Genomic DNA, 24,356 nt, shown 5'->3' with positions numbered 1-24,356 from the left:
GGAGGAAAAATGGGCCATTGGGACCTGTTTCGCTTCAATTCATTAACTACAACTTTTAGTTTAACAATTGCGAATAGAAATATTCTATAAGTATTGTGAAATTCGATGATGAAAATGAATAAAACATACACTTTTATTTGTTGACACAGGCCCTTAGTGAGTGAAAGATTATTACATAACAGTCATTTAACAGAATGCCTAACTTGAATTAAAAAATAAGTTCGTAATGTATTTTAAATATCATCTGAATTTCCAATTTTAGAAAAAAATTATGCACTGCACAATAAGTGATTTTACTTTTAATATGCAAATATAATGGAATGTAACACAAAAATAATCTGGTAAGTACATTTTTAATTATCATCAATTTATTATTATTATTAGATGTTTCATTAAAATCAGTCATAAATTTATATTTAATTTGCAATAAATTTTATTATTTATTTTTATATTTAAATGCAAATAATTGTTTAAATACATATGATATAGCAAAAAAGATTTGAAAAATGTATAATTTGGTTATTTATAAAATGTCAAAATCTTCCACACTAATATTTTATTAATTGTTTTCATTATTAATATTTTTTTGATTTTTTTTTTGAAACTTTTTTTTGTTTGTTAATATTGGCAAGGTGTTATGTCAATTAAATACCTAAATTCATACCATAACCATGGATTAATATTTTTTACATCCATCAAACATAAGTTAATAAGTTAAAGGGAAAATTAATAAAAAATAAATTCAAACGTAATTAATTCGGATAATTGGTCAAATTTTTATTAGAGTTCGCAACCTAGATGTAACCTCCTACATGGAGAAAGACGATTATGTCCAGCAGTAGGATGTTACAGGTTGAATGAATCAACGAACTTAAACACATTATTTTTATTTAACGGGGTTAAAAAACGAGTGTGCTGTAGATTACACGACTGAAGTAAAACTTCTACACATTAGTCCTGCACTGTGTCATAGATATACGAAACCTCTCTCTCTTTTACTCTGTTCGCCTCACCCGATCACACTTTTCGTAACGCTCTCGTTACGCATTCACCAGCTTACTCCCAAAGTCAAGCGTGCGTAAAGAAGTTTTACTTGACAATTTCTGAGTACATAAACTCAAAGAAAAACTATTTTTCTCATTTATGAAAGCACGTAGTTACGAATTCTGATAATTTAGTTATGTAAAATCAACGATAATTTTTATAGCCAATATTTGACAGTATGTTTAATAAACTAAAGCTGGCACGTACTTACTACAAATTCAAATATTGCGCTTGTAAAATGTGATCAACATTACAAATTATCACTATCCCATTCGCACACGACCTTGCATCGAAAAGTGACAGAGACAGATAATGAATTGTTTAGCTTTCCGTTATGAAATATAGTTTTTAGTTACGTATTTGGTCAATCATCTTTTAGTTACAGGTTTATTTTGATCATATTTACTTTGATGTACCATATATTAGAACATAATTTTCAAAGATAGTCAAGTCCACTTTACCACAATCCGACTTTTAAGACAATATTTGAAAGCATACCCACTCAATTGTAATAGTCTAATTGTAAAAACTATTTATCAGGTAATAAATGTTTCAGTCCCCAGTAAAAGCACGTGTTAAATTTGGTTGAAAAGCCTAAATTGGGGATTGATTTTAACTTTTTTTTCTGTAAAGGCTCAATCAGTTAAAAGTCAGATGTGTGAGTGAGATGTAGCCATTTCACAGCTGGCCTAGGACTTTTTTCTCCATGTAGAAGTAGGGCTAGAGCTTAATCCTCAAGACTGCTGGTGCACACTGGTTGGTGGTTTAACAGATTTGAAATTTACCTCCTAATATATGTACCAGCTTTATAATAGCATCTATATTTATTTAATTACATATCAACTAAATATGGTGAGTCCAGGGCTCCCAAGCCAGCGGCCACACCTCCCTCATTAACCTCAGCCAGCTTTGTGCGAAGCATATGTCCCGCTTGACGATTGCAGTAGATTTTCTCTTTGGTCCTATTGAGCGTATTGTGATTTAATTTTCTTGTATTCATAAACTTTAGTATTGAAATAATTGACAATATTATGCTAAAATTATAATTCTATTCAACTGAGGTAGGGCAAAGCAGGAAATTTCCTGCTCAAAATATGGAGCAGCCCGACTGGGTAAGTACCTCGACCTTACAGAAGACCACAGCTAAATAATACTGTTTTCAAGCAGTATTGTGTTCCTGCTGGTGAGTAAGGTGACCAGAGCTATTGGGAGGGAATGGGGATGGGGTCGGCAACGCGCTTGCGATGCTTCTGTTGTTGCAGTCGTCTATAAGCTACGGTAATTGCTTACCATCAGGTGAACCGTACGCTTGTTTTCCGACCTAGTTACATAAAGAAAAGATACCAAGACCAACCATATGGTTGGTTTCAACGATATCTCAGATCAGTCTTCCTAGTCCGATTCATGTGAAAGCGTGTGGACAAAGTTTCAAATAATTTCCTATACAAAACAGCTTCCAGAAACATTTAGATAATTTAGAAAATTTTGCTCTTCATTTCTTCCATTGTCTCTTGGAAACGGTCCAAATAAATCCAAAAATAGCTTACCCAATAATAACACCAAATATCCCTAGTTCTGACACTAAGTCGGTGAGGGGCGGAGGAATTGCTGCACCAGGTCGAACAACATATCCCGCCACCTGAATAGAACAATACACTTATTGCTAATACTCGTACTTTATGCGCTGTAATAGTTTAAAGCGTTTTAAATACAGGATACTCGAATAAGATTCATTTTGCTCATATCCTGTTGTGTAGCGTGGTGCGCACGTCGGCGCCGTACACGTTGTCGATGTAGAGGCAGGTGACATAGAGGTAGTACCGTGGGAGGTAGGATGCGCTCCATGAGCACGTAGGCGGCGCGCTCGCGTGAGCGGCGCATGCGCAGCAGTGCGGTGCGCACGTCGGCGCCGTACACGTTGTTCCCGCCGCCTTCGCGCTGCGGCTTCAGCACGAATCTACATACACAGACTTATTGTCACTTTTATGATTTTTTTTAGGGGAAAAAACTATTAATTCAATGCCAAAAGTACTTGATTCAAATCTTCTTTTGAAGAACTCACACCGTTCATTGCATGTTCGCCGATTGTTTACCATTCAAAATCTCGCATGCCCAACGATTAACGCTTCTTTTACGCTGTGAATCTTAGTTTAGTCTAGCACAACATCTATCGTCCATCAAACGTAACTCTATAGTATCCCTAACTCGCTAAATTGCTCTGGTTACGTACATAGTCGCCTATCAATTACATCACACTTGTAAGCAGAAGATAGATAAGTTTGGAAATACTGTTAGGAATTACAAAGAAGACAATCTCTGAGCATTCTCCAAAGTTACATCGATTGCTCTTTTCTTGCACTCAAATTTCAGGTAAGTACGATTAGTGACAACTGCGGGGCCAAATAGGCGTACAGTCTTGATGGTGAGTAGTTGCCAAAATCACAAGAGGACAACAATCCTCCAGCTAAGAAACCTTTCTATTCCTTTCTTGAAGAATTCCACACTCCTCAACAAAAGCCTGAGGATAAAGTGTAATGATAGTCTGAGAAAGTGTCTCCGAAATTGCAGTGTATCTGATAATTTAGAATGTAAAGTGTGAGTGATGAAAAGGTTGTCGATATCGAGCAGTACTATAATTTAATACGGCCATTGGTATCATATTAAATAAGTCTTCGAAACAATACATTCTGCAAGTTTTAGCAAGTCTAGAAGCGGTAGAACACGCTTAAGGAGGCAAGTTTCTGTTGTGATTGAAAAGTATGTCGTATAAATTTGCAGTTGTCGAATATTATTTTAGCTTATCATTGAACCGTCTCATTATGTCTAATCTTTTATCCGAGCTCTCCCACCCAGAGATGACAGCAGTACTCCAATTAGGGACGAACTTAGGATTTTTACAACTGCAGTCTTTACTCCGGAGTGCAATACTATTTCACTCCATTAAATACACAAAAAACTTCATTGCTAGTTACTTTTAAGTAGCGCCAGAACTGTAACGTCACTATAAATATTGATATTTAGGATTCCAATGCGAGGGTAGACAAAATATCGAAATAGTAAATAATGGGTTTTTAGCAGTGAACACAAAAACATTTTTTTTGCTAGAGTTGCATCATCAACATCGGACAGAATCAAGAATCAATAATCGGAATGCATCATCCCGACCCAAATCAAATTATTTGGATAGGATGTTCTCGATTTTAGACACTATGTTGGCAGCTTTTTTTATAAGGATAATACGGAATGAGAAATGTTTTCCCGGCCCTGATATACATCACTAGTACTAATAGCAATGATAGATAGCATATTGTTGTTATGCAATAGTAAAATTGCCAACATTCGATACAACAAACATTGCGTACAACACGGGCGCAAAAATTAGAATCGAACGCTATGCTTTTCTATATCTTAGCTAACTGCTATTGTGAAGCATTTGGCTCTTATTGGAAGAAAGTTATGTGTAAGAGGTACATACACTAAGACAGTTATACGATCGGCCAAAGCTGTATTGACAATCGCTGATCAAATCATGCCCCTTTACGTGTCAGAGAAACTTAGTGTTCCTGTAAGTAGTGTAATAAGGTGGCCAAAGTTCTGAGAAGCCGACCCTACGGCAATGCGCTTGTTATGCGTCTGGTGTTGCAGACGTCCATAAGCTTCCATAATCGCTTAGGTGAGCCGAATTCTTGTTTGTCGACTTAGACCCTCCAACCTTTTAAAGTATATAGTTCAGTTTAATTATATTTTGTTTTGAATGCTATAAAAAACATGCTTATATTGACGACAGACACATAGTGTGGTTACAACTCAATAACAAACACTCTTAATCTACAATGAATTATACTGAGAGTATAAAGGCTGAATTTGATGCTGATTATATAAAAATAAAAATTCATAGTAGAGACTACCTTTCAGCATCCTCCAAAGCCATCTCAACCGCTCGCTCGCCACTCTCATCGAAGTCCAGCGAGTAGAGTCCAGTGAAGATATCTCTCACTCGCTCAGTGGCTGAGCCGGCTACGAACTTCTCCAAGATACCTGGAGCTGCTAACGCCTGTTGAACCTTCTTCGTACCAGCCAGCTGATAGTGGATCGACGGACATTTTATTGCTCTGTAATAAATTAGTTTGATTATTTCGTGTAAATGAAAAAGATGGAATGATTAGGAAATAATGAGAGCTATTAACAGAACTTGTAGGAGAAAAAGGGAATGACACCTTTATGACAACGTAAGTACGATACCCGTGATCACAAACATAGCTATTTAAGCATATGTAACATTTCATACGGCACTAAAGAATTTAGCCACCCCCTCTCTTCCCGTGGGTGTCGTAAGAGGCGACTAAGGGATAACAAGGTTCCACAACCACCTTGGAACTTAAGAAGCCGACCGATGGCGGGATAACCATCCAACTGCTGGCTTTGAAATACACAGGCCGAAGACGGGCAGCAGCGTCTTCGGTGCGACAAAGCCAGTACTGCGGTCACCAACCCGCCTGCCCAGCGTGGTGACTATGGGCAAAACACATGAGTTCACGTTATTTTTGGCGTCAACTTGTGGAGGCCTATGTCCAGCAGTGGACTGTATAGGCTGTAATGATGAATATTTCATATATTATATATTTTATTCATGGTATTCAGTTGTTTTCTTTTTAGAAGATAGGGTTCCAACATCACAAAGCTATAGACTATTGGCTAGTCTGTTGGTGAAGTGTGTAGTGACCCTTCTTTCTGCTTAGGGGGATGTGGGTTCGATGCCTGCTCCGAGTATAGGTGTGACATTAGTATTATTTATATGTATTTATCGAAAAAAAAAATATATATATACACAGCTATATTTGTGTCCCTTCTTTCTGCTCCGGGGGTTGTGGGATCGATTCCCGCCCCGAATCTAGTTGTAATTTAAGTATTATGTATATATATATTTATCGAAAAAAATATGTATCTATACCTGTCGGCTGTTACCTATAACACAAGCATTAAGTAACTTACCCCTATGGTAAGTAACTTACAGGCGACCGTGTGTGAATTTTAAAGGTATTTATTATTCATATATTTATTTGTTTAAACTTACGATGATCTCTCGACCCGTAATCTTGCATCCCATTCCCTTGAGGACGGATACTGAGCGGGTTCATAACCAGATCGGTAGTACACTACCGCCACCGGTTTACCGTCTCTGAAAGAAAGTATACGGTTTTCTAGTCCAAATACTCACATGTGACATGTTTTTTTTTTTCATTTTTGAGCAAACAAAATTATTTTGAAGTCGGTAAAAACATTTCAATACAATACAAAGATAATACTTACAACATTAACTGTTTCTTATCATTAAGGGTCGTCTCTTCATAAATTTCGTTAAGCGTTTTTCTATGTATCTGAAAATTTAAAATTCTATAAATACATTCGGAATGAAAAAGCAATTAAGTAGATACCGCTACTAGTTATGCTACCACAAATTACACAAAATTACAATTAGAAGTCTTATCATTTTTATTTATATTCTAAAACAGCTGTTTTTCTTTTAATTTAATTGTTGTAATCTAATATACTCCATTTTTGTAATCGAAAACGTTCTGTAAATATATTTTAAAGTGCAATAAAGAATACATATGTATATATAAATATTAGTTAGAAGCCTGTTAGATTTTTTTGTTAGATTTTATAAACACTTCACACTCGACGGATCCACCACCAACAGGACTTATTTCTGTGTCAAGGTCAAGCACCCAGACCACAACAAACATATTTAAGACCAATAGAAATGTATGACGCATACTATTTTTATTCGGGGATCGCACCAGCGACCACCATCACAACAGCCATAAGCGAGTGTTACAACGATTTCACTAATGAGTCGTCAAAATCAAAAATAACTGATTTAATATTATTATTATACGATACGTACATAATTAAGGAGTGCTCCTGCATTGAGAAAGAGACCAATACCCTGAAGTAACAGATTGAATCAATAATTGAGCAGTGGGAGATAAAAGGTTTATAATTACCATTATATCCGGTCTTTTTTCCGATATCTCGAACTCGTGGAACCTCTGATCGCAAATATTGTAAGAGATTTCTTCAACAACGAATATCACCACAGCTGATGGTACCCCGAACAAGTCATACGCTTCGATTATACCCGAACACAGACCAGATAGAGCACGATTTTCAGGCATCTGAAAAAAAAATTGTATGTCAGCTTTTAAACGCCGCAAATATAAAAACATATTTATCTCTTTCTAGCAAGAGACTGTGGGGCAAAACCTCTCTCTTTCTCTCACGATTTTTTTTTTTGTTTAAAATACACTGTCATCTGTTCTTAAGGTAGGCAACTTACAGCTTGTAGTGTGTTGTTGTGGTGAGTAAGGTAGCATGAGCTTGATGAGCAGCAGCGAGCTCATAACCTAGCCGACAAACTAAAAAAAAAGAGTATTAATTATACTCACATTTTGAATGAGATCACCGTGTCCTAACTGACGTAGGATGTAGCTGAAAAAATAACACAACAATTGCAATTAAAGAAAATTATTATATATCCCTGACAGAAAATAATAAATGATTATTTAAATACTGAAAAAATTAACATATTTATTATTTTCCATGTAGGTATAAAAAATATGTAAACGAATTTACAACTAAAACATGCAACTAAACATGCTGACATTACTAAACTATATTTACTATTTCTCTATTCCAAATCAAATCTTTACATCTACAATAAAACGTTAACAGTTTCAATTTTGTACATTGAAAATATTTTTTTATGTTTTGGAGGGTACTCTAAAATCAAGACTGAAGCCAAAAATTTAAAAAAATATGTATATATGTATGTACATGTTCATATAAGTATGCATGTGGTCAAGTATACATGAATTTTATATTATTAATTGGAACGAAGTTCCTTACGGAAGGCTTGACATTTGGCTGGGCGAGCGAACTGAAAAAAATGTGATACTAAAACCGTAAGAAAAATGTATAACGGAAGTGACGTAATATCAGTCAAACGACTGTACAATATGACGTTTGCAAAACTAAAATATTACTGAAAGAAGAGTGAATGCAGGAAACAGGGTGAATGGAGCTTTGCACTCCTTTATGAGCAGTCGGGAGGTGTCTAACAAGGCTCGTTTGGCTGTGCATGAGGGGGTGTTGGTTCCGACACTCATGTACGGAAATGAAAGTTGGGTATGGCAGAAGAAACATGAAAGCAGAATAAATGCAGTTGAGATGAGAGCGATATGAAGTATGATAGGAGTTAAACTGGGTGACAGAATAAGAAATAGTGAGATAAGGAAACGTTGTGGTCTGAAAGAAGATGTAGTGACAAAAATTGAGAAAGGTATGCTCAGATGGTTTGGTCATGTCGAGAGAATAAGTGAAGAACGATTGACGAAAAAAAGTGTGTAAGGCGAGTGTGGATGGAAGGGTTGGAAGGGGTAGACCTAGGCGGACGTTACGAGACCAAATAAGGGACGTTTTGAAAAAAGGCCAGGTCAAGAGTACCCTAAGCCGAAGCATGTATGAAGGGAACAATGAAAGTGGACGAAGCGAAAGAAGTATGTAAGGATCGTAGCAAGTGGAAAGAAGTGGTCTCTGCCTACCCCTAGGGGAAAGAGGCATGATTATATGTATGTATGTAGTTATTGATTTGACTTTTATCTTTGAACCGAAACATTGCCCATACGAAATATTTGCACAATGTCGAATTCTTTACTAATGTAATTATTACCGTATTCTTTTTTTTTCAAAACTCTGTCATTTCTTTCGTGCTTTTTGTTTTTGATATACTTAGATACGAGTTAGATGCGTTGATAAAGGGCGGAAAATAATCGGACTAAAGACACATGGACTCGAACCGGGATTTTCTGGTTTCGGCACCGCCCGGTTTCCCGCCTGAGCTATTATAACCTGGTCGATGGTGACGGAATTTACCATCGTATTCTAATGATATTGTAGCAGTTTCATTACCTGAAAACACGGATAAAACGACATTTTCTAAAAAGTTTAAAGATATTAGATTTATAAAAAAAATTAGTCCTGTTTGAGTTGAGGTTGAGGCCAGACCGCCGGTAGTTAATGCTGAAGAATATCCTCACAATTCGGGCTCTCTCAAGCAATACTGTCTTGTGAATCCGACCATTGATCCAAAAGTTAAGAGAGTTCCTTAAGGTGTTGGTCCAAACTTTTCGCTGAGAGATCATTGACCGACACAACAATAGGAACAATTATTGTTGAGTCTACATTTCACATGCCGGTAATCTCATGGGATAGGTCTAAATGTTTACTTAATTTTTCTTTTTCCGGCTTTACGGGATTATCGCCATGTGGAACTGTAATGTCAATAATAATATTGCTCGGAGCGCTGATCGGTCTACTAGCTCTAGATCAAGTTGGCTGCAATAAACCTGTCCGACAATGAGCGATCCCAGTAGAGCAATGCACGACCATTTTCAAGAATTGGCGTTGGGTTATACCTATAACAAGGCAACTCATTTTCAACAAAGCCGTATCGAATAACAAGTTCTTTGTAGTTGGTAGATAATCGTGGCTACTTGGTTATGTCTGTGCAAGTCTCACCGTTAGCAAGATGACTATATACATAAATATTATTATTATTTTTATAGCTGAGTAGTGAGAAAAATTGCGTGGGTGTATTGTGTGTTTATGTGAAAGTGGGTGTGTCTGTGAATGATTTCCACAAATTGATAAGTTTAAAAAAAAAACCAATTAAATTTGTATTACCCATAAGTAGTAAGTAGTCTTATATACATGGAGTATATAGGTACAAGTAAAAACACCCGTTCTGCAGGGGCGTGCACCCTTGAGGATTTTAAAATGACCAACACCAAATACGAACATTTACACCATATAAATAAAATTTGGAATAGAGAAATAAAAAAAAAAACATGCAAAATATTTTTTTTATAACTACAGACGTATTACATTTACTATTTTATTAAAAATTATATACTACAATACGATTAGAACGAAAAATAAAATTTAGTTAATTAGTTATTTGGTTATTTAAAGTATTAGAAGCGTTCAGTTAGTATATTTAAAGCTCTAGATTTATTTATTACTTATGTTTAAAATAATTTTGTGAATCTTTTCCATATTTATCTATTCATATATAACGGAAAACTTGGATAGTTTAAAAATGGAAAAAAGTTGCTTGTGGTAAACCATAAATAAGTTTGACGTTGTTGTCAGTCAATAAATTTTTTATTTCTTGACATTGTTATAATGTCTTTCTTTAATAATATTTATAAAAATTATTTCTACAAAACTGGTTTGATAAATTAGCAGATAATTCAATATTATTATGAATTTTAATAACTTTTCTGTCATAGTGTGTTTAACTATCTTTTACCTATTACTTTTTCCGTGCCATTAATGTAATCGAAATTATATAATATTTTAAATAATAAACCACAGCCCCCATTAAATTCGGAAGTGCATGTACATGAAAAGGAATGCATTGAAAGATGTGTACCCCAAGCCGTTTATTAATGGACAAAATTTAAAACTATGTACATTGTTAAAAAAAAAATTAAAATCTCGACCGACATTTTGAATGTCAGGGAACATCTCTCAAGTGATAAAAACTCTATGCTTTTATATACATGCACGCAAAAGTTTTCTTTTATACGAAAAATATATTCATAACAGTCTTAAAAATACATGTAAACATACATTCAATAAAACATGCGTAAACAAGCATTTGGTGCAGATAAACAAAACAAAAGCGTGCATAGACAACAAAACAGAACAGTTAATGAAGGATGAAAGTACAGCTTGGAGTATCTGTAAGCAGTCACATGAGAGATGTAGACTGATTTATTGTTTGCTTAATGATGGGTTAAGCCTTTATAACAAAAAAAAAAATCTATAGTTCAAACTTCTAAATATAAAATGAACTGGTTAAGATTAGCTAGCTTCGAGAATTTCACACAACCATTGTTTTTCAAAAAATTCTTTAGTGCAATTCTTGTCCTGACAATAACAAACAAAAAGAAGAATTATTCAAGTTAGTGCAGTCGCCCGAAAGTCATGCAAATACATGTCAGCGATTCATTTTTATTTATATAGATTATAACCATGACTGAAAAACAATGAGGCATCCACGGTCTTATTATATACAGGTCGTTCAACTACAGTAGTGGGGGTACGTCGGCTTAGTGGTTTACGGCCGCCAGTGGCATGACGATCTATGGGTGTGCTATGCAACGAAGACAGAATAGCATTCTCTCTCATTTTCTATCACACGTAACGCATTTATGTTTTAAAATATAACTAATTACAATGAAGCGTAACTCAACAGGCGTGCGCAGTCCGCACCGCACCACGTGACCTCACCAATCGATAGCAGTAACGAAAAGTTAGGACATTATCGTACTTAATCTCTCGCCATCGAAATTGCGCTTAGTTTCATGGCCTGTATATTATAAGACCGTGGAGGCAACCTTTTTTGATATATATTTATGACCTTATTTTTCGTGACAGTTCATTTTACATTATCTATGGTCAAAGCTACAGATAAAGGTCTTTAGCCCATCACAACGCAATGTCGGTACCGAGACATGGCGGGAAGATTCGACGATATAGCGCCGAAACTCGATGCCACAGTATTAAGCTCCACTTGTTTTATCTTGTTCCCTTCTGGGTTCTGCATTAGATAGTCCGAACGGAAGAGGCCCAGGCTGAGAGACTGCAAGTTCATCACAATTTTGTCCGATTAATAAACGTTATAAGTCATAGTGTACAAAAGCAATTTTACAGCGTTTTAAAATTGAAATGCTTTTGTTGTATGTACATAAATCCCGTAACCCTTAACCCTTGTTTTATAATAAATAGGTTTGTAATCAGTGTATGTATTTCTTGGAGAAATTTCTTGGAGAATAATGCTATCACACATTAATTTGATAAAGCACTTTTTTAAAAAACAACACTAAAGAAACTTAGCTTCGCTTAGGCAATGATTATCTCCATAATTAAGACGGAGAATCTGTTTTTAATTCGATGATAAATCCCTGCTAGATTTATTTTAAGTTTAATTAAACCTGCACCCTTATAACTAGCCCTCAAAACCGTTAGACGTTAATTTGGTGTATCAGAATATATGCATATGTACACAAAAACCCTTATTTAGTAATTGAACAAAACATGGTAGGATTATCATATAAATAACTCTACAGGATGGGATACAAGCTAGAAACATTAAATTAAACCACGTTAACCTACAAAGTCAAGTAGAAGTTTAGGCACATAAATGGTAAAGGGTTTTCAGTATTACGGTATGATTTCGTCTATCATAGTGTTTTATTTAGTCAAAACTAAAGATTTATCTTATTTCTAAACTACCTACAGCTTCTAGTTGACTGCTTTTTGTATATAGTATAAATATAGAAATGGCATGTAGTGCGCATGTTTTAATTGAATGTCTCTTGTTTGTACTCATTCTGTATACACGTGTATGTTGCCAAAAATAATTTGGAAATCTTGAAACATTTTTCTCTCTAGACTGTGTCTGTAACATTCCGTACAAATATCAATTTTGACTATAAGCTTTAACCAGAGACAAATGAATAAGACTACTGATTCGATGCTGCACTGCTGTGTTTATTTTTAAATTAACTCGTTTAAAACCTATCATATCAAACTTCGTTAATGGTGTGCCAAAAGTAAGAAGACCCTACGTGGGTCTAAGATTACTAAAAAACATACGAAAAAAGTAATACAAGGCATTTGGTAAATTTCAAATGAAAATTGAAATTACAACAAATAACCATAACATAAATTCTTTAGCCACACAGGCTCGCCATAATTCCATAAAATAATCGGGTCAAGGGAAATTATGTTTCGACTGAAGGTTGTGGGCAGAGCTGGGCATTAACTCGTTAATCCGTTAACAGTTAATTAACGAAGTTAACACTTCGAGTAACGGATTAACTTTTAAGCTAACTTATAAAATGGTTAACGGACCCGTTAACAGTTAACCCAATGGAAGTACGCACCGCGCGCGGCGGGAAAAACAGGTTTCGACAAGTTTGGTCGAGCGCGCAGGCACTTGCAGCGCGGAGCGCGTGCCGCCGTGTGAGTGAAACAAATATAGCTTAGATGTGGCGCGTGCGAGCGGGAAAACTGCACTGTATGCCCTGGATCGAATCCAAGGAGAAGCCCAAGCCTATCTCGGGTCGCTACTGCCGACAATAGCAGCAACAATTCTTAAATTAAAACACATCAAGACCAAGGGGCTTATACACTGCACAGCCTTAGCCAATGCCTTAATCAATGGCATTGAAAAAAGGTTTGGCCCACTGCTCAATGACGAGCATTGCCAACTTGCTGCTGGGTTTCACCCAAAGTTTAGATTAATTTGGCTTGAAACTTACGACAGCGGTAGGGTGAATGCCGTAAAAAAATCCATGGAAAGTAAAGTAGAAGAGGCTTTACGACAAGAAGTGCAGGTAATTTTTTTTTCTGAATTAATCCGACAAGAAACTGCTCTGTAGGGCGGAATTTTGTATGGAATAATCGTTTATTTTTCTGAATAATTTTTAGGAAAACTCCAAGGACAGTGTTAGTGGCGGAGGAAGTAATGGAGGGAGTAGTGATAACGAGGAAGACTTTTTTAAGTCGGTAACTACCCAGTGCAAGGAAAGGCCAACGAGGCAGAACTCATTGAAGACAAAAGCTCAAAGCATAGTCAAAATGTGGCTAGATACACCATCCAAGGACTCACTTGACGACGCTGCATTCTTTGGAGACCAGACTTTGATTAATCTTTTTATCAAATATAACACGGCAATACCTTCAAGCGCAGCAGTTGAACGTCTTTTTTCAACGGGAAAAGATATTTTAGCACCGAAAAGAGCATCTCTTTCTGATAAAATTTTTAATATGTTGATGTTCATGAAAGGGAACATGCACATAGTACCACAGTTAAATCAATCAATTGATTTAATTAAATTTGCATTCTGTATTTTATTGTTTTATAAAAATAATTAATAAATAAAAAATAAAATAAAGTTTATTTCTTTAACTAGAGCTTACAATAATATTTTACATACTAGGGAGAACTTCCATTAAGCAAATTAAAAAATTTGCTTTTATACTTCATTCTTTATCGGTATTAAATAATCAGCAATTAATATAATGCTTTTTTAGTCATAATATGTTAACGATTAACGATTAACTTTAACTTGCGTTAAATCTTCTAAAATGTAGCGTTTTAACGTTTAACGAAACTAATTTTTGTATTAGCGGAATAGCGATTAACGAAGCTAACCATTTGATTAACGGTGCCCAGCTCTGGTTGTGGGAATGCCCAACGTGTTCACAACGGTGGATCCGCCCTGTCGACACGTTGTACTGAGATAAATTTTCGTGGACCCCCCGCTAACGAATAACAAGTTTTTGGGATCTTTATGAGAGCAATAGAAAAACAAACATATAAAAACTTTAGAATTTTTTCTGTCAATATGTATAGCAAGTAAAATATGACGCCCGCAATTGGATGCCGTTTAAAAATTCTGATTCTGGAGGTCTAACATAAAACCCGGTGTAGGTTACATCTTAATACGCCTAGAATTGAAGTTATTACTCCATAAACAATATTGTAAAGGAATCTTAACGACAGTACCGCGAAACCGCGGGGTACAGCTAGTAAATAATAGTCGTTATTCGTACCTATTAAGCATTGAAAGATTTATACTTACGCGATGACGCAATCGTAGAGTTCGTAATCGTAGAGTGACATACATTGCAAATTACACACAGTAACCATGATCCGTCAAAATTATAATCTCTATTACAGGTTTTTATACGATTTGATATGTTCGTAAATAAAACGAATAGTTTTCTTCAATTTAGAAACCGAACTTATGTCAATGCTAAATGTTCTAGATCCACGATTGATCGTATGAAATAATAATTGTTTGCTCGCAAACGAAAAAAAACCGACTTCAATTACATCGACAAGTAATACAACGTAAGTAGACGAAAAAAATTAACAAACGTCGTAGTCTAATCGTCACTACGATTTTCGAGGGTTTCCCTCGATTTCTCTGGGATTCCATCATCAGATCCTGGTTTACTTATCGCGGTACAACGCTTGACTTTTTAAAAAAAGAATTATCAAAATAGGTTCATAAGCGAAGAAGTACACGGTGACGACTTCAAAAAAGGAAGAAGTAACCTCTTCCTTTTTTGAAGTCGGTTAAAAAACAATAATTGGTCATTTTCACAATAGACTAACAATGATGCAGCAATCAAATGACAAATTAATCGTATTTTAACAATTAAATATGAGTAGGTACATAATGTAAAATAATATTAATTTTTTCTTGCATTTTCGATCTGGAAAGGATGATTCAGTAATTATCAAAAAATTGTTAGTTCTGGGCTTTTACAATTATTACAGGCGTAAAATATTTTTTGAGAACGGTGAAGTTTTTTTTTACATTTAACATTTTTGGCAAAATTCGGACGTCTCCAAACATCTATACAAATAAATAAAATTGGTGTGTTTGTTTGTAATATTAAAATAACCGCTTTTTACTAAATGTATATTGATGTATACACGTACGATGTAAACACAAAATAACGTTTTTTACCATTTTTGTCTGTCTGTCTGTTTGTTCCGGCTAATATCTGAAACGGCTAGACCAATTTTGACAGGGCTTTCACTGGTAGATATCTGATGTAATAAGGAATAATTTAAAATACTTTTATTTAAGAAATTTATTTATTTTATAACTCTGCGAACTGAACAAGAACCTATTTGTAAGTTCCGCGCGGACGAAGTCGCGAGCACAGTTAGTTTAAGAATATTATTACTGTACTGTCAATTTAAATAAAGTTATTTTTTTTTTATCTCAAATTAGTAATGTTACGTATATTTAACAAATTTTCAGCAGTTAGTTTTTTTTAATTATTTAATAAATTAAAACCAAAAACTGCATACATATTAAGCTATTTTATTATTTGTACAGCCTACACATACAAATGGGTGACAAATAAGCAAATATATATTTTTTTTTTTATTTGAACTTAACAAAAGAATTGATATAACACTTACGACCCATTTATATGTCTTTTCTTTACAAAAGACTATTTTATTTTACTGTCAATTTACCAATATTTTGACCAATTCGTTCAAACTAAGAATGTTTATTTAATTACGTCACTTTAAAATAAAAATGGACAAAAGCACGCTTGCATGACTAAACAAAACTGTACCGATTATAACCAAAATTATGTTATAGCCACACCTGCGCCATTTAATAAATTAGACATTTTGTTTGCCGCGCAAGTAATAACGGTGCATAAATGTTTCGAACGAAATGTTCAACAGTGCAAACTCGATTATGTTTGGAAATGGTTAACCAGATTTTTAGAATTATATAAATAATTTTGTTTCTAGAAATGGCGTGTTAGTAAAAGGTCGTAAAATCTGGCGTCCATTTCAATTCGGTGCTTCTACCTCTGAATCTCTCGCGATACGGGCCCGAGATGGCCGAAACCGGACGCTATACTGTTGATCTCCACTTGTTTCCATGAACAATATGGCGTGTGTTTCGCGCACTGGTTCTCTGTGTGCGGACACCGCGACTCCAGCATGATGTCCGACCTCAGCATTCCCAGTGATATCGGCTACGCCGGACAGATTTCAATTTTATCGAAATACCCTACTAAAATATATATTTCGAAGAGATTGGAGGATATTCCTAATACATTGTACGTTTATGAACTTAGATACAGAGTGCAAAAAATAAATATTTGGTATATAAACTATCCTCTGCACCAGAAAACATACAAAATCAAATATGGAGTAACAATAAACTGGTAACGTTAAGTAATTCAGTAAAACAAACACGCTGATTTCCTTCGCCATACAATCCTATCTTCCAATGATAGTATTAAAAGACTTATGTACCTGTGTTATGCCTTCCTCTCTTACTTTGATCCAGATGTCATAGAGTTTGGCAGTGAAATCATCAACTTCAAGAGTGTTTCGCAATGTATGTTCAAGAAATTCGTCGTCATGCGCTACCTATAATAAAAACTTTTATAAAAATAGATAATTACTTGTACATAGTTCCATTGCATACATAAATATTCGTGAAACAAACCGATTTATTGACTTCTTTACACAAACATTTAGTGTGATGTGTATTCAGTGTAATATATTCCATTCAATAATTTCATATTATAATACTAATAGCAACTGCTGCCCTGACAACAAACCTAATTAAAATTATTAATCGCAGTCGGGTTTTTTTTTTTTTTAATTTTTTTTTTTATAAGTATTAGATCGTTCGCTCTCAACAGTTATGTTCCTAAATAATTATGTAAACATTGATGTTAGTCTCAAAATAAATAATTTGTTAAATAATATATATATATATATATATATATATATATATATATATATATATATATATATATATATATATATATATATATATATATATATATATATATATTTATATATATTTATATATACTAGCTGACCCAGCAAACATTATCCTGTTGCTAAACGCTATTAAAAAATAGGGGTTGGTAGTAGAAGGGTGAAAATTTAGAGTTGTATGTATTTTTCAATGCCAAATCATAATAAAATAAAAATATAAAATTTGGTCCAAAAAATATTAAAAAAAATTTAGGTGTCGACTACCCTTCACATTTGGGCGAATGAAAAATAGATGTTGTTCGATTCTCAGACCTACCCAATATGCACACAAAATTTCTTGAGAATCGGTCAAGCCGTTTCGGAGGAGTTTAACTACAAACACCGCGACACGAGAATTTTATATAATAGATATAAATAAAAATGAATGTTGTTAAGCGCATAACTAGAGAACGGCTCGACCAATTCGGCTAATTTTTTTTTTGTATGTTCCTTAAGACCCACGAAAGATTTTAATGTTAAAAAAAAAAAAAAAAAAAATACTATTAACTTTTGAAAGAACTTTTGTCTGTCCGGGCAGCTAGTTTTAAATATAAGTCTATTGTAGTTATTGTGCAAAAAAAAATTAATTACGACCTACAAATTTAGTTGTGTAAATTTGAAACAGACCAAATATATACTAAAAAAATAAATGTAAATAAAATCATTCTATCAATTATCAAAATTAAAATTAATGAAACTAAAATATACTTGGTATTAAATAAATATTATCGAATTATACTTTCTAATATGTTTATCAAATTTTAAACGAGGACAAGTCTAAAAAAATAGCAATAAAAAGAGAAATAAATGAAAGTTGTTTTTGTAAAATATTTAGAATATCTTAACACGATTTTTCTATTACCTTGTGCATTAATTCATTTAAAATAGGCTGAAGTTCAACGGCCTTGTTAAACTCTGTGCGTGGGAATGGCGATGGCAGCAGCACGAAGGGTGCGATCTGAAACAACGTCAGTATATAAACAATTGTTTTTTTTTTTTTTCAAGAAAAAAATATTGTTTAACATAAGATGAATTCTTCCTCTATTGAGGTAGAACTTATGATACAGCAGGAAATATCTTGCTCCAAGTCCATACCAGAGAAGTACCCTCAACATTACAGAAGAACACAGCCGAAATAATACTCCTCTCACATTGCGTCGTGTTCTTGTAGTAAGGTAGCCAGAGCTCCTTGGGAAAGTCGGGTAGAGTCAACAACGCGCTCGTAGTGATGTTTGATGTTGCAGGCAAGCATAGACTATCGCATTCAGCCTGAAACATCCCACTGCTGGGCATAGGCGTCTTTCTCCATGTAGGAGAAGGATTGGAGCTTAATCCACTACGCTGCTCCACTGCGGGTTGGTGGATATGTTCCCTACTATGAGTAACAATCGCTTTCAGGTATTTATGATAACAACCAGGTCTATAACGTCCTCTCCGGGGCACGGTGCATAGGCTATGGTAACCACTTACCATTGGATGGAATGTATGTTTGTTTGCCATGCTGTGGTATGTACTTAAAAGACAATAATAACGCCAACTCAAATTGTAACTCAAATTGTGGTAGTCTTACTACCTTTACCTACTAACAACCTTTACTAGTATCCTTACTGATATTAATTAATTAACCAATTTTAATAAAATTTCGTACAGAAATCAACTTGGGAATGTTAATCGTTTATCACGAAAAAAAGGCTGGAAGGTTTTAAATAAAAATTTTGTATTAGATACCACAATTAATCGTAATTATTATATAATATATAAAAACGAAATTTGTATTGAGGTACGTAATAAAAAGCAAGTGTGTTGCTTGCAAAATAACTGGATAATTCATTGATTGATTGGTTTAATGGCTTTCTTAACTGAATAATTGCTTCAGCCTGTAATATCCCACTACTGGGCATAGGCCTCTTTCCCCATGTAAGAAAAGGATCAGAGCTTAATCCACCACGCTGCTCCAATGCGGGTTGGCGGATATATTCCCTACTATGAGTAACGATCGCTATCAGGTGTATAGGATAACAATCGGGACCGACGGCTTAACGTGCTCTCCGAGGCACGGTGGGGAGACCCACAAGGACTGCACAAACACCCAGACCATGGCAAACACCTGTATGGCCAATACAAATGTTTGTCATGTGTGGGGATCGAACCCGCAACCGCCAGCGCAACAGGTACAGTCCATGGCTGTGACCGTTGCGCCAACGCGGCGTCGAATAATTAAAAATGATTAAATAATGAAAAATTCCACAAACGAAGTTGTGGGTAAAATTAAAAGATAAAAGCAAAAGGTTTGTATGACTAATTACAATATAATTATAAAGTTAATACTTTTTAATTCTAATCTCATTTTTAGATATTGTATACAAATAGTAATTGGAAAACAAGAAGTAAATCTTTACCACAAACACTAACTTTCACTCAAGCTTTTCAAGTTTTTGTTTTTTTTTAGTTTTAGTATTAGAAAGTTAGATTATTTATTAGTTAGATAACTGACAGTGAAAGTATAATATTTCATCTATTTCTTTATATATGTACGTATTAGGAAGCCTATGTAATATACTAATAATACGATTACTTCTATAGTTATTTACAAATCTATTTATTTATTATTTTTCTAGCTGACCTAGAGAACTATGTCCCGCTTCATTTTTTCTAGGATATATTTTTTTCTTTCACTAAAACATTATCCTATTAATAACGAGCACGAAAAAAAAATCCAGCGATTTCGCAGTCGTTCGGGAATTATGCGCGTGCATACATTTTGACGATTCGGTTTTATTTACGAGGGTGAGTCAATAAGTCCATGGTTTAAAGCATTTACAGCAGAAAATCGCTTGTATTGTGGAAAAAATGGAAAAAAAATTACTTTCAACTGCGCTTTAAGCTTTATTTTTTGCTTATAAAAAGAATTACACAAACGAATGCTACACTTATACTTTGGTGACTCTGCACCATCAATTCTAATTCTAAAAAAGTGGTTTCTGAATTTCGTTGCAGCTGTATAAGCAGGAGAGACGACGAAAGTTCTAGACGTTCAGTTGAAGTCGCTATACTGAAAACAGTTGAAATAGTTCATGGTATGGGACTGGTCGTGCAGATATTGGAGGTATGGGAGATTGTAGAATCCACAGGCATATCTCATGATTCAGTTGTTTCTAATTTCAATAGTCACTTGAGTATGAAAAACCTATCCGAAAGATGGTTGCCGCGTTTGCTTACGAACGATCACAAACGCAATTGTGAATACTTCGAAGGAGTTTTGGGTGTTGTTTACTGACAATAATAATTCTGTAACTGTGGATTCACCAGAATTCACCAGAGAACAAAAATCAGTCAAAAAGGGGCGTTTCTCCGCACGAGTTGACTTTGAAAACACATCTTGATTCAGCGAAATTTCGTGAATAGGGCTACGAATCGCTATCTTATCTCCCAATTCTAAAGATTAAAACTTGAGTGAGTGTTTCTTATTTTCAAAGTTAAAGAAATGAGTAGGCGGAAATAAAGACTCCTAATATGAAATCATCCCACAAACAAATACCTAATTTAAGGAGTAAATCAAAATCAAAATCAAAAATAGCTTTATTCAAATAGGCTCCAAGAGCACTTTCGAATCGTCATTTTACAAATGAAAAGTGTAGAAATTAATTATTATTTTTGTAAAAGTGAAGCTACCACCGATTCGGAATGTAAATTCTGCAGAGAAGAATCGGCAAGAATCGGCAAGAATCGGCAAGGGACTTGGGGGAAACTTTATTTTTGGGGGTGAAAAAATTGGAAATACGTCAGCTCAAAGAGGACAATGTCGATATCTAAAATTATTTATTGTCACAACGTGTTTTAGTCAAAAGTCAAGGACTTATCTATTTATTTATTAGGAACCCTATGGTATATACTAAGATTACACATCTTCTCTACCGAGTTTTCAATCTATTTATTTAATATTTTATTTAGTACTTTATTGCAGTTTGAAATTTTACTAAAGAAAATTATTATACCCAAACTAAACAAAATGCAAGGGTGGTCTTATCTTATATATAAAATTTTCGTGTCACAATGTTAGTTAACATACTCCTCTGAAACGGCTGGACCGATTTTTATGAAATTTTGTGTGCACATCGGGTAGATATGAGAATCGGCCAACATCTATTTTTCATACCCCTACGTTATAAGGAGGGGGGGATTAAAGGGGTTAATAAATATATATGGCAAAACAACGTTTGTGGAGTCAGCTAGTCATAATATATTATACAAATTTCTTATATACAATGCCTGTCTATGGACAAAATATTTTAATACATGACACAGCAAAACACAGTATAAATAGTGAACTGAATAAAATATGAAAATTATTGATTGAAAATATATCCATATGTATATAAAATGCAATGTCCATCCTCCTGACATATCAACGGCCAGCCTAAATTACTTATGGTATAAGTTTGAAATTTTGAAATAATGTTTATTGTTTTGTGTCATTTTAGGAAAGGAATTCTTCTTTTAAGAGTTCTGTGAACTAAGGGTAGAAAATTTATATAGAAGTCTGTCATTTTTGATGTTAGAGACTGAAATTTTAATTTTTTGTGCTACTGATTAAAAATGAGTAAGTACCTAATTCAGCATTTATGGAAACCTTCTACCCTTGAAGGGGTAAAATAATGGTTGGAAATTTATATGGAAAATTCGCAATATTTTATGAATCTGAAACATAAACCTTTATTTTTCTGTTATTGATAAAAATGAGTAAAAACCTGTTTCAGCGTTTGTGTAAATTCTACCCTTAAAGGGGTGAAATAGTGGTTAACTGATTGTATACATTGTAAGTGTGGCAATTTTTCATTTCTGAAGTTAGGAGTATGAAACTTTATCCTAAGCTTTATTAGAAAATTAAATAGTATAACAAACAGCATTTTAGAAACTTAGACCCAATGGGGGTGAAAAAAGTGTTGACATTTTTTTGTGTTGAAATTATATAGATTATTTCATGCAACTAAAATTACCTAAAACTTACCAGAATAAGTTAGTGAAGAATGTTTTTCGCATGGACAGTCTTATGTAGCTTTTTTGAGAGTAAGCTTTGTGGGTAGTCTTGTCGAACCACAAACGCACTAAACTAAAGTATTATTTTTATTACATATTACATACTACTCTTATACTCTCATATACTCTTTGCAAATGCAACTCGTTGCTTTAATAATAAAACAATATGCACAAATCATATAAATTGACTTTGCGTATATTCTGTGGAAGATCACTTCAGTATCAGTTCAGTTTTATTGCTTAATTGTAAAGAATTCACTGTAGCAATGGTTATGAGATAGCGGAATTTGTTTATCATCAAAACAAACTAAAATACACATATTAGTGTTATAAAATTGCTAAAAAAACACCTATCATTGCATTGTGTCTTATTTCATCATTTACTAATAAATTTTATTGCATACATAATTTACTGATATTTTTTTATCACTAAGGGGTAAAATAAACCCTTAGGGGTATTTATCTCAAATAATAAAGTACAAGTTTTGCACTTAGGTGCAAATAGAAATATCTGACAGAAAAAGCTTTTGATGGGGAAAAATAAAATATATAAAACATTTGTTTGTTGGATACCATTATATATCAGATAGCTTCTTTGGCTACTGGTACAACAACCCCTTAATATTGTACGATAATGTTACATAGTGAATCTCAAGGAAACAAAATACTTTTGCAATATAAAATCTTAAATAACTGAATAGTATTTTTTTGACAAATAATATTTTTAATAATATACAAATATACTTTATTATACAACCAAAAACAATACTCGTAACATAGAAACGCATATGCAAAATAAAATACGTACAAAAGACAGTCTTATCGCTAAAAAGCTATCTTAAGAAGACAACGAATTAAGAAAAATGACAAGAAAAAGAATAGAGCGCTAATTAAAAAACATATTAAAAATTTACCTGTATAGAGTCTTTCGTGAAGTTTTTCTTGTCTCTCATACCGACACCATGCATTAGCGCCCAGTCCTTGGCCTTCTCAATTACAGTGACTAGCAGTTTATGTTCCAAAGGCAGAGGAATACAGGACGCAAGACGAGCTTGAGTCATGATTATTATTAAAAAAGATTATTAAGTATATATTTCACAATTACTTTTAAAATTTATCACAAGTTGTGTAATATTTTATTTCTGAATAATAAATTACGTTACCGACGTCTTATTTACTGTAAAATTTACAACTGAATGGCACCGAATAATGTTGTTGTTGATTTATCGTCTAATAATCTAATATGTCAGTGTGATAATGACAACTGACAATTGATAAAATATGGAAATTAGTTTTTTGTAAGAACCTTTTTATTTTAATAATGAGACCATGTATCGCTTCAGTATAATAAGTAAAAAAAAATCAATGAGAGAAACTATTAAATGATAAAAAAGAGTCATAATAATAAAATTTCAGGTCAATAAAAAAAAAAAATGTTTGGTCCGGTACACGAAATCAGACTTTAAACTATTTTATTTATTTTCAAATATTTATATTTCAATTTTAAAGTGGACGTTACAGAAGTCCTTAAATCTGCATTTATCTAGCTTTTAATAATTTATTATCTATTATTCTATTTGATACTTGAAATATGATTTATAATTCGTTCTTGTAATTTTGTTTTTTGAAAATTCGATTGCGAATCGTCATAAAAAAGCTATTATTTACGAGACGCCGATTACGAGAAAAGTATGTAATCTGCCTTTTTTAATTTACCTACTGTTTTCTCCTGTTTTTTTTTATTGATGAGTTTCTGTTTTTAGCTTCTTGGGGTTGGCGGCACAGACAGATTATAGAATACAGAACTTGGCCTAAAGTT

General features: G+C 33.8%; 1 protein-coding gene across 1 annotated transcript; it reads right to left on the bottom strand.

Annotated features, from left to right (window-relative positions):
- Positions 1 to 1,654: 1,654 nt before the first annotated feature.
- LOC123665634 (glutathione synthetase-like) lies at positions 1,655 to 23,771 on the bottom strand. The gene is made up of 13 exons (XM_045599910.1): positions 23,452 to 23,771; positions 18,363 to 18,458; positions 16,985 to 17,101; positions 16,552 to 16,701; positions 11,622 to 11,755; positions 7,494 to 7,536; positions 7,053 to 7,223; positions 6,355 to 6,422; positions 6,119 to 6,223; positions 4,953 to 5,156; positions 2,866 to 3,001; positions 2,592 to 2,683; positions 1,655 to 2,006 (listed from the first exon to the last, which is right to left on the bottom strand). The coding sequence occupies exons 1-13, from the start codon at positions 23,596 to 23,598 to the stop codon at positions 1,877 to 1,879; spliced, it is 1,593 nt and encodes a 530-aa protein (XP_045455866.1). The 5' UTR covers positions 23,599 to 23,771; the 3' UTR covers positions 1,655 to 1,876.
- Positions 23,772 to 24,356: the final 585 nt, after the last annotated feature.

This window comes from Melitaea cinxia, chromosome 24 (genome assembly GCF_905220565.1).
Source record: "Melitaea cinxia chromosome 24, ilMelCinx1.1, whole genome shotgun sequence".
In the NCBI taxonomy this organism is placed as follows: Eukaryota; Metazoa; Arthropoda; class Insecta; order Lepidoptera; family Nymphalidae; genus Melitaea; species Melitaea cinxia.
The sequence above is the reverse complement of the archived record's forward strand: the minus strand, read 5'-3'. Positions and strand labels throughout refer to the sequence as shown.

What these genes read in the sequence shown, in the direction of transcription:
- LOC123665634 (XM_045599910.1), bottom strand. Translation starts at nt 23,598, where the DNA reads ATGACTCAAGCTCGTCTTGCGTCCTGTATTCCTCTGCCTTTGGAACAT. An exon ending in GAGAGGAAGGCATAACACAG is followed by an intron (nt 16,702 to 16,984) that starts GTACATAAGTCT and finishes TGTCCGGCGTAG; the next exon opens with CCGATATCACTGGGAATGCT. An exon ending in AAAAAAGACCGGATATAATG is followed by an intron (nt 6,423 to 7,052) that starts GTAATTATAAAC and finishes TTAAATTTTCAG; the next exon opens with ATACATAGAAAAACGCTTAA.